The sequence below is a fragment of the Bos javanicus genome, chromosome 23, assembly GCF_032452875.1.
Source record: "Bos javanicus breed banteng chromosome 23, ARS-OSU_banteng_1.0, whole genome shotgun sequence".
Taxonomy (NCBI): Eukaryota; Metazoa; Chordata; class Mammalia; order Artiodactyla; family Bovidae; genus Bos; species Bos javanicus.
The window spans coordinates 35022187-35033820 of record NC_083890.1 but is presented as its reverse complement, the minus strand read 5'-3'; the positions used below and the strand labels follow the sequence as shown (position 1 = coordinate 35033820).

Genomic DNA, 11634 nt, shown 5'->3' with positions numbered 1-11634 from the left:
AAATTTAGCTAGGGAATAGGGTAGGGTCAGGTATATAGGCATTCAAAATTCTCCATTGCTTAGTGCGTCAGGCACTCAAGGACCACCCTCACTGAAGTCTTTCTCTATTGCTCAACCTACAGGTACCAGCATGGAGAAAGAGATAGCTCTACTCCACAGGCAGTAGAACCCTACCTTTACGCCTCATGGCTTTCCTTAAGAAGCATTCCATGCAGCAGATTTCCTCCATCCCAACCCATTAGTCTGACTCCCCACGGTCAACAGGAGTCCTCACCCTGGGATCATTCCACAATCCCCATGGCTCCAGCTCCCAGCTTCTGTGGACACCAGTGGACTTACAACCCTGTCCAAGGTATGAAAGGCTGCAGCATGGCTTGTCTATGTGGTTCTCACTCTGTTCAGACTGTCACAGATTAGTGAGTTCTCTCCCCAACTGCTTCAACTGCCTCCCCCTTCCCAGTGGATGGCCATGGACGTAGGGATCTTTTCCCTGTGCTTCAGCTCCCTCTCCCCCAGTTGCAGGCTGGTCTGACTAGTTCTGCTCCTTCTCCCTCCCCTGCCTTGTCCCTTTTTTCCTTGTCCTACTGAGTTCTGTGTGGATCCGTATATTCCTTCTTAGTAGTCAGAGAGTCCTGCCAGGATTCACCTGTTCTTCTGAGAGAACTGCTGCATCTTTAGACGTTCTTGATGCATCAGTGGAGAGAAGTGTACCCCACTTCCACCTACCCCTCCATCATCTTGTCCACCCCCATTTGTACATGTGTTAGAAATGAGTTTCCCTTTCTATTAAGTAACATTGCCATCATCACACATGTTTATCTTTTGCTTTTTGAGAAGAACACAGGTAAGTTCCACTCTCTTCAGTTCAGTCAGTCATTCGGTGGTGTCCAACTCTTTGTGACCCACTGACTGAGGCAACACAGGCTCCCCTGTCCATAACCAACTCCCAGAGCTTTTTCAATCTCACGATTAGATCATGAAGCTCAAAGTTAGATCCTCAGACCTTATTAATTTTTTATACATTAAAATATGTAACCTTTAAAATCCGACATAGAGGTACATAGTATTCAAGTTACAGTAGACTGAGAAAGGCAAAGCTTATGAAGCAGGAAATGAAATCATATAAAATTAGCAATGGTATCAAAACAAGGGGCAGTATTGCCTAGAAAGAAAGCAGAGTTCTCTAATTTTTGGAGACAACACGAACAAGCCAGATGTGAGCCAACCAGCTTAAGCTGTATACCAGAAACTGCACCAGAAGGAAAATGAAGTTCATAAAATTATGCTGATGCTAAACCACAACATCCCGACATAAGAGAATAGGGTAGAGTTTATGTAGACGCTGAAAACTACTCAGAGAGGTAGACATGGAAGCAAATACACTAATGAGCTTCTGAAAAATCAAAGCACAAAAGAGTCTGAAAAATAAATTGTAAAGGGACTTGGTAGTCTAGTCAAAAGAATAAGAGAATCAAATTAGAAAACCAAAATATAAAGACTTGTATACATGATAGACCCAGAGAATGCTCAGGAGAGAAAATTTCAGCCTTAGTGACCAGCGAAGAGAAGCCTCCAGCATCTGGAACCGAAACCCTGGGCAGGACTCATGACTGTGTGCTTCTGAGAACAGCCTCAGTTTCACAGTTTGGGCACTAAACCACCTAAAAGCAAACGCAGACAAGGATTATAGCCTGCTATGACAGTGAATCGAGACAATAGTGTTGGTTAGTTTACTTTTCTCATTCAACTATAAAGTTAATGAATCACTAACCAATGATAATTGACACCATCAGTTTCCAATCAGATCCTCTTTAGTCATACAATGGATATGTGAACCTGTTACATGATCCCCAATAACAGTTTTAATAATTGAATTTCTTGATGTTTAATTGAAGGGTAATTGCTTTACAACACTGTACTGCTTTCCGCCAAACATCAACATGAATCTGCCGTAGGTATACCTATAGCCCCTCTTTCTTCAACCCCCTTGCCACCTTCCTTCCAATCCCAACCCTCGAAGTTGTTACGGAAAAATATGGAAGGCTTCACAAATTTGTGCATCATCCTTGGGCAGGGGCCATGCTGATCTTCTCAGTATTATTCCAATTATTTAATATATGTGCTACCAAAGCAATCACACGAACAACATTTTAACAGAAAAAAAAAATCATATAGTTAGTCATCTACCAATAAATGATCCATTACATTAAGAATTAGAATATTCTGCTATATTTACTCGGAGAAGGCAATGGCACCCCACTCCAGTACTCTTGCCTGGAAAATCCCACAGATGGAGGAGCCTGGCAGGCTGCAGTCCATGGGGTCGTGAAGAGTTGGACACGACTGAACGACTTCACTTTCACTTTTCACTTTCATGCATTGGGGAAGGAAATGGCAACCCACTCCAGTATTCTTGCCTGGAGAATCCCAGGTACGGGGGAGCCTGGTGAGCTGCCATCTATGGGGTCACACAGAATCGGACACAACTGAAGCGACTTAGCAGCAGCAGCTATATTTACTGCCTCTTATAAAATAGAATTTTATAAGGTCCAAAGTTTCATGAAGGAATTAAGCATATATTTAGTCATAACACATGTATACTTACACAGAAGTATATGCACACAATAATGTCTATGTTATACAAGCTATTATTCTCCTTGCCTGTCACAATAAGTCTCTTTAGTTGATGAGAGATATAGTCCCGAATTTCTCCAACTTATATGTCTTCCTTTTGAGAACCACTTCTTTTATTTTCACCACCTATTTTTAAATGACCATTTTATTCTTATATACCTTCCCCCTTTAAACTAACAAAGAGCAGAGAAAACCTAGTAAATGCTGATAACTTATCCTTAATTAAATTACCACTCTTCTGGTAAATTGGAAAAAGAATCATGTTCCCACCTCATTCAGGAGGATAAAATCTCTACTTTATCAGTTCTCTTGCCCAAATTCAATTCTTACTCTCTTCAGTGTTAAATTCTGCTTACAAAGGATGCACAGGAAAAGTAATATTAAAATCATGCTTGCAAGAGCCTATGATTTTATGCTTCTGTTGGCCAAAGGTAGGGCCAGGAATAATTTCTCAAATATTACAATACATCGTGGAAGCATGAAGGTCTAATTCTCCTATCAAAGAGGAGATGTTTGGAGGTGGTTCAAAAACTAAGCCCTATGGGTTGTCAGGATGTACTCCTGACCAGACAGATAAATTTTGTCCCTAAAAAGTCAAAGTCAGGAAAGGGCAGGCCTTATTCGCAGAGCCAATGACATTATCTTGGGTGCTGACCAGGTAATATTCTTGTATTAAATTTGGAGATTTATTTGCTGTTTTCTTTTTTTTTTTTTTTTATTTGCTGTTTTCTTGAAGAAACAAACGTAACGAGAAGATTAAAGATGGATAAAAGTAGAAGAGCTGTCAAGGTACCTAGAAGAAAGGCTAGCCAGCAGAACCAGGCCCCCACACTGATAACTGTCAAAGACTGTAACAGTGAGTGTTTTATAGACAGAAGAACCAGTGGATAAAACCAATGTTCCAGGGTCACTGCTGTTTTGCAGTCAAAGACAAAATATTTTTCTCTTTAAGCACAGTCATCAGAGATCCTGATGTGTTCTTGGTTACACACATGCAGACCGAGGGCCACAGGCATGTGTGGTGTGACATCAGGAAGTGAACAGATGAGTGTACTGGTGCCCAGTCACCTGCATCTGCTTCTAATGGGACCTGGGGAAAATTACTTGCCCTCTCCAAGTCATCACATCTTCATTAACATAACTTGATGATCTTAGTGAAGACTAAGGCTATCTCACAGGGTTCCCATGAAACACAAATTTTAAGATGTTTTAAAGCTTTTGGAAAAGTATCATAGACAAGCATGGGGTTACTAAGGTGAGCGAGCAGATCCAAAGTACAGTATCCTTTTTCTCTTGGTATTCTCTTTTTAGGCAATAGCAGCGATCAGTCAGTCATGTGTTTACTCTTACCCCAGCATGATGGTAAACCACACAGATCAACTGAACTTTTCTTGTCATTTCAATGTCTAAAATGCAGGCATTAGTCAATGTAGAGTCTAAAAATTATGAACTTCTAAATGGCCTCACTGCTCAGAGTTGCAGAGTCCCAACATTAAACTGTCTTAAAAGAATGGCCTAAACACTCTGGCTCAGAATTAAGTTCCAAATGTTTGCAGAGCACAGAAGTCCTTCTGGCAGCAATACAAAATTACAGGGAGTAACCTATTTCTCCACCTATCTATCTGTGCAAATATCATCATCCATGTAAATTTACACTGAAGGTGCTCCTTCTTCCTCATCCCGGCTACTACAGCACCACTCCTGCTCAGAGGAACAGGGAAAGAGGAGGCTTCCCACCACAGGATGTATTTGATAACCTCAGATGACTAGATCATCTCAGAACGGCTCATGTTTTTATTTAATCAGGGTCCTGCCTGCTGCTGCTGCTGGTCATGTCAAATCTGCTCCTGTGCCAAGGCAGAACATGCCCGTTCTGCTGTTCTGACGTGTTTGACATCCCCTTGGAATCCCTTAGAAACCTGTTTCTCAATGCTACCATGTTGTCCCGCGACATTGCCATCCATTCCAGCATAATGTTCACTGATTTTGTAAGTACTATGGTGGTGGTGGTTTAGTTGCTAAGTCGTGTCTGAGTTTTGCAACCCCATGGACTGTAGCCCGCTAGGCTCCCAGATGGAACCTTAGCATAAGTGACTGAGCTATACTGTCCTTTCAACGAGAAGGCTGCATCAACCAAACTTCATATAACACAGTCTCTAGGTCAAAGTAGCCATCAGCTCATAAGATGTGGAAATCAAAGAAAGGATCAGTTTTGTGAAATCTCAAAGATTCCTAAGAAGTGCAATAACTTTTTCAATTTCCTTTCATTCATTTTCTTTTGTAAATTTCCAAAATAAATGATTTTGTATTTGTCAGCCAAGAATGCCATAAAAAAATACAATAGACTCAGTGGAATAAACAACAGAAATTTCTTTCCTCACAGTTCTGGGGGCTAGAAGTACCAGATAAGAGTGCCAGCAAGGTGAGGTTCTGGTAAGAACTCTTTCCTCCCAGGCTGGATTCTCCATGCATGCTCACACATAATGGGGTTGGGGAAGAGAAAGACACAGAGATATAGAGAGAAAAGAGAAAATTCTCTGCTGTTTCGCCTCATAAAGACACTAAACCTATTGGATCAGTGTTCCACCCTAAGAGCTGGTTAATGTTAATGGGCTTCGCTGGTGGCTCAGATGGTAAAGAATCTGCCCTCAATGTGAGAGACCTGGATTCTATCCCTGGGTCTAGAAGATTCCCTGGAGAAGGGAATGGCAAGCCACTCAAGTATTCTTGCCTGAGAACTCCCATGGACAGAGGAGTCTGGTGGGCTAGAGTGCATGGGGTCCCAAAATGTTGGAACCCTTTTCAAAACACAGCACTTTGGCAGTTAGGGCTCTAACACATGAATTTGAAGAACACACATTCAGCCCACAATACTACCTGACACAAAGCACTTTTAGGTGGGACTGGGGGAAAAAGAAGCATGTTGATTTTCTGGTCCTTCAATGTGTCTCTGGGCTTTCTTCTCCAGGCTCAGAGTAAATAGCCAACAAATGAGAACTGCTCTGCAGTGAACTGGGTGGACGGAACATGTTAAACAAAGCTGAAATCCGGTCACAAAAACAAATAATGGTAGTTTTTTTTAATGCTACAAATTATTGTTTTAAGTTTTTCAGTGAACAGTTGTAGAACTACAATAGAAGGAATGTTTACAATTGGAAACAATTATTCTCTTTTTGATGAAGGTATTTCAAAGTTGTGTGTTAATTCTTTTAGGTCAATAAAGGAGCACATAGTAGAGCAGACAGCTAATAAAAAGCGGTGCTGAAGATTTCTATTAAATTCACGTAGTTCTTTTTACTCACTAGTTTTGCTTCATCCTCCATTTTTGACTGTCCATTTTTTTTCCAACTCTTCCAAGTAATCTCTTTAAATGTTCATAACGTTCACTAAAGATTAGTTTTTCTCTATCAATGTGTTAGCTAGAGTTTTCTACTCTTATTATTCTCAGTCCATGCTTAGTATTCCCTATAGCTTTATGCCATGTTTTTCTGCAGTACCATTTTGTCGCCATAAACAACATTGTATTCTGCACCTGGGAAGAACACTAAGCTTTTCGGTGTGCGGATTCAGAGATAAGTCAAAGTCATAAGTGTATAACTCTTTGTAAGGGAATATATTGGCTCTACCCCACAGTAAACAAGAGATTAAATGGTTAAATATAGGTGCATGCATGCATTCTAAGTCACTTCAGTTGTGTCCAACTCTTTGCAACCCTACTGACTGTAGCCTAACAGGCTCCTCTGGCCATAGGATTTGCCAGGCAAGAATACTGGAGTAGGCTGCTGTGCCCTCTTGCAAGGGATGCTCCTCACCTAGGCATCAAACCTGAGTCTTGTTATATCTCCTGCATTGGCAGGAATGTTCTTTACCACTACCATCACCTGGGAAGCACCAAGTATTGGTACAAAAGTGCTATATTTGGGTCAAATAATAAAAAAGAAAAAGAAAAGAGAATAATAAAATAGACAAGGGGAAAAGGTTGAATTTAGAAAAGTTAGATGTAAAATCATTTTTATAGAGACAATGTATAGAAAAATAGGAAAAGAATGACTTTCAAATTTTGTGATGCTCCACGTTATAAAAATTACACGAATGTCAAACATGTTAATGTTCCTGTAATGGGTTCATCTACTGAATGCCCCAAAACCGTAACTAATTGCCTGATCACTTTCAGGATGAAAAATATGCCCAGGGCAAACACTACGATATCAATGACGAGAGCTGCCATACCGATCCCCTCCCTACTTCCGAAGAAAGAGAACAAGCCCTAAAGATAAACGTGAGTCTTTCACCTGGGTTTTTCACTGGGTCAAATGAGACAGGAAGTATGTTACCAGACTTCAGATTATTAGAGGTTATGGTAACTGTACATGCAGAAAAAGGTGGAGGAATGGTAAGAAATTATATTATGCATTTGATTAAGCATGAGCGAAATCAAGGGATGACTAAAGATCTGTAGTAGCAAAATAAATAACAGATTTATAAAATGTCCATGCAGACAACTTTAGCTCAACCAATGCATTAGACACAGGATTGCAGCTATTATTCTGTATGAAAACAGGAAATGAATGGGAACTTCCATGTGTAAAATATAAGATTGCAAAATTCATGAATATATAAGAACACACCCCAGTTTTGAGTACTCCCTGTTACTAGTGACTCCTACGTGGGAGTCCTATACTGCACCACCTGAGCCCCCGCATCTGCCTTTCAAGGCTCTCCTGATTCTGCTTCTACTTCTCTGACACCTCCTTCACTCGTCATTCTCAATGACTCCTCTGTCACCTTTTATTCTTAATTTGTAAGTCTCCCCACAATGGCCTATAAACATTGCTTTACTTCTCATGGCGGCAACAATTGCCTCTGTTCTGAGGACAGCACAGTTTACATATCAAGCCTCAGTCATTTATGGCAGCTCCAAATTTTCACAGTTATAATCTCTCCTTTCTGATTTCCTGCATTATCCTTCATCCTAACATTATTCAAAATATTTTCACATGCATCCCTCTTAAAATACTATCTTCTCTCTCTACAACTTTCTTAAAGATACCAGCATTATTTTCCCCTGTTAAGCTCATTAATAATGAGGGTGATCAAGTAAAGGAAAAGGTCAAAGAGTAAGAAGAGGAGGGGTTTTTCAATAAGCTTATTGTTTAAAGTTTATTGAGAGTTACTACACGGCCATACAGTTTACTCAGCACTTTATGTGCATTACTATATTTAATCCTATTCAGTTCTCTGTTCTTTACCAGTAAAACAGTTCATGGCTGTAAAGAAATCAAGCATATTAACTAGAGAGTTTCAGACCCCGGGATTTTCATGCTGAATTCTGGTAATAGTAGTGAAGTAGGGGGCAAAACCCTCCATTGTGAATCCCACTGATGCTGTTACTAAAAACAAGACTGTGCCATTTTCTGCCCGGCACATGTCAACAAAACAGACTCTTCTGATATCAGCAGGGGGCTGATGTGGGATCAGCTGAGGAGAGAAGCCTGTTTAGGAATGTCATGTCTTCTTCCTTATCTCTTTGTTATAATATCATAAAGCAATTACCAATCAAAAATTAATACAAGTGACTCATCTGATTCATTAATACGAATGAATCACTGGGTGACAATGATGTGGGCACAGGTGGAATCCCTCTTTCCTGGGTCAGGCACTGCAGCACATACTGACTTGTCGTAAAAACTTAGATTCTCTCAGGCAAATATACAAAGATAAAAGAACTCACTGAGTGGTGGTAGAATTTCAGAGGAAAAAGAAAATTCTTCATGTTATAAATTAGAACTCATCAGAAGAATTAGTTCCTAGCATAACCTAGATTTTTAATAATTCAGCAAAGTGTGAACTAATAGCTTACATTTTATCATTTTGAAACTTTTACTACCTTCAAATATCTCTGCACGCACATAGGAATAACCAAAAGGTTTTTTTAGGTCAGCTGCTCTGAGCAAAGATCACATGTTACCAAAACCACTGAATTATGATTATTTTAATGAGACTGTTTCTTCTGGTTGCTTAGAATGAAGACCTGAGTAAGTGGATAATCATGTTACTGTACTCCTGGAAAAGACCTCTAAATCATCTAGTCACAGAGCTGCAGAATATGAAAGAAGTCTCAGATACTATCCTATCAAGTGCCAGACAAAATTTGAAAAAAGTACAAGAACTTCAAGAATTCATAGAGAGGCAATTCAGCCAGGTGAGTGTCCTGCAGAGGGCTTTCTTGCTTTGTTCATGAATGAAAGAGGTGACTTCTGTAATGTGTAAGGTGTTTTGAAATATCTCATTTTGTAAGAAAAAAATTTATGACTTCTATATTCTAGATTGCTACTATATAAAGCAGGAGCCTAGTCATTCATAGTGATAGATTCTACTGTAAAGGAATCAGAATTTCACTGCAATTTTTGACATGTGCAGCCTTCCCTGCATTGCACACAATTCCACCGAAAGCTTGCCTCTTCCTGGGCACTGGTGGTTGAAATATTTTCAAGAATAAGAGAACTAAAGTACAGAATTTCCAAGATCAGCATTTTCTTCAAAGTAACCCAGGACATCTGCTATTGAAATTCCACTTGTCTTCTTTCTCTGTTCTCATCAAATCAAAGGATGAGAGTGGGAAGGAAGAAAAGAGAAAGTTAAAACTAAACTTGAGTTATGTTTCTACTTTTTAGATTCCTAATAGTTTTCTCATAGGCTGGCTCCAAAATCCATATCTAGAGAGTTTTATATTCGTATATCTTCCCCAAATCTTATTTTGATAATTAGAAGCAAAAAAAAAAATGAGCAAATACTAATAAAACACATAAGAAGTCACTATCTTTTGGGTATTCAGATTATTTTTCCAGTAAGGCGGCTGACCGAGGGTGAAATAGTCTGGTCAGAACTTCCATCCCTGGTGTCCAGCGATGAAGATATTCGTCATTCTGCATTTTATAACCTGTTCAAGTGCCTGCAGAGGGATTCACATAAAGTTGACATGTACACCAAGATCATGTTGTGCCGAATCAACAATACGTGCTAAATCCAAAGCATCCCATCCAGCTCTGAGGTGGTGGTAATGTTCTATCCCATAGCAAGCTTCTTACAAATTTATAGTTTTTTAATGCATGCTCTGTGAAATGGGTCTCCTCTAAAAAAAATAAACACAGACTCTGTAAAGATGTCAAAATCTAAGAGGGCTATTTGTTAACATTTCTTATCTTCATTTAATAGAAAATCAAAAGAAAATCCACACCTACAATTGAAAGAACGAAGCTCCTATTAAAATTAGTCACAAATAGCAGAAGCTGGCATTACAACGAAGACCATTAAGAGATTATGTGAGAATCACAGCCAATTTTCTGAGTCAAGTTATTAGAATCAAAGAATTAGACAATTGTTCGTGGTTCTGGTCATGCTACCAAGAAGGCTGAATTCTCAGGATTCTTTATGAAAGCCAGCCACGACTTTCAGCCAACTATCACAGTGTTACACCAGACAAGATAAATGCTTTGCACCTTTGTATAAATAGCATGAGGTTTACTGAACTGTCTAAAGATTGTTAGGATGCTGTCTTAGTCCTTCTGGGTTGCTATAAAAAAAAAATATATATATATATATATATATATATATATATATATATATATATATATATCTCAGGCTTAAAAACAATGGAAATGGGTTTCCACAGCGTGGTCATGCAGGGTCCTGTCTGGTCACATACTTCTTACTATATCCTCACACAGGGGAGGGCTTGGGAGCTCTGTGGGTCTCTTATATATAAAAGCATTCATCTCATTGAAGAGGCTTCATCCTTACAACTCCATCATCTCACAAAGGCCCCACCTATGGATGTCATAACCATGAGAATCAGGATTTCATCATATGAAATTTCTGGGGGATACAAAGGCTGAGACCATAGCAGATACAAAGGTGAACTGGCTCATCCTCTTGCAGTGGCTGTCGTCACCCACACTCCACTGCATCCTCATTTCCTGCATCACCATGCAGCCATTCCATATTCACTCTGGGTTTCACAAGTCCAGGTCAGTCAAGTGTCAGCTCCATCTCATATTCAGCCTATTCAGTGTTTCCCTCTCCCCTGCTGAGGCCCAGGGAACCTACCACGAAATGCAGATATGTCCATTTCTGCAAGGTCCCTTCTCTCTCCCTCTCTGGATCTTCATTCCTTGGGCCAGGTTGGATCAGGGGAAATTGTAACAAGATGGGAAAGTTCTGATATCACTGACTTACATGGTGCTGTTGAAGCCTTTTCTTGATCCAGACAGACTGATCTGAAATTCCCCCTGACTGACAAGTGTTTCTCCTGTGGGGTATCCTTGTGATTTTCCAGGACATTCAGAAGTTGGGGATCCCCAAATTCATAGTTTCCTTTTTCATAAGGGGAAAGGTTCTGGAACCACAGCTGCCCACCTGCAGTAGTCACCACAGCCTCTCTGTTTCCCTGAATCTGCAAGCATCATCTGGAGAAAATTAAGCAGCCCACAGTGAGCTGCCTACTAGCTGACCCACAGGAAACCCATGTATCATAAACACTCTGAACAATTGAATGGCAGAAATACTGGTGTGCATCTGTCCAACGCCTGCGGCCTCTGGACGATTGTCCAAATGGTCACATAGACACAGAGTAGATCAGAAAGCTGGATTTAAAAACACATTTATCTGATAAGTGAGATACCGTTCTCTCTTCCTTTTAGAGTAACCATCCTAGTCATTAATTATTTCACCTAGTAGTTCCAGAAATATAAAATCCTCCAAATAAACTGAGTCTCTACTGAGATTGGAGCAGTGTGACTGGATTAGGGTTGCTTAGCTTGTTCAACAGCCTCCAAACAACCTGGGATGAGGGCCGATCTCTGACTGTCTCTCCTAAGAATTCAGTGATGTACCTGGTCTGGTTTTACAGCATCTTTAGGGCTTTAGCAGTAATTCCTGATACAGAAAATGGGAAATCAAAAACTAGAAGGGAAAGGGGGATGAATAAGAGAGAAGGAAGAG

General features: G+C 40.0%; 1 protein-coding gene and 1 non-coding gene across 2 annotated transcripts; one reads left to right on the top strand and one right to left on the bottom strand.

Annotated features, from left to right (window-relative positions):
- The first annotated feature begins 227 nt into the window (after window positions 1-227).
- On the top strand, window positions 228-9658 carry LOC133236611 (placental prolactin-related protein 3-like). Its single transcript, XM_061398730.1, has 5 exons — window positions 228-352; window positions 4441-4622; window positions 6809-6913; window positions 8657-8836; window positions 9470-9658. The coding sequence occupies exons 1-5, from the start codon at window positions 298-300 to the stop codon at window positions 9656-9658; spliced, it is 711 nt and encodes a 236-aa protein (XP_061254714.1). The 5' UTR covers window positions 228-297.
- On the bottom strand, window positions 2030-2140 carry LOC133237119 (U6 spliceosomal RNA). The gene has a single exon (XR_009733149.1). It is a non-coding gene; the product is annotated as a U6 spliceosomal RNA (small nuclear RNA).
- Window positions 9659-11634: the final 1976 nt, after the last annotated feature.

Excerpts from the sequence above, each read along its gene's own strand:
- LOC133236611 (XM_061398730.1), top strand. The coding sequence starts at position 298 with ATGGCTCCAGCTCCCAGCTTCTGTGGACACCAGTGGACTTACAACCCT. Across the intron at positions 353-4,440 it reads GACTTACAACCCTGTCCAAG|GGTCCTGCCTGCTGCTGCTG; the intron begins GTATGAAAGGCT and ends TTATTTAATCAG. Across the intron at positions 4,623-6,808 it reads GCATAATGTTCACTGATTTT|GATGAAAAATATGCCCAGGG; the intron begins GTAAGTACTATG and ends GATCACTTTCAG.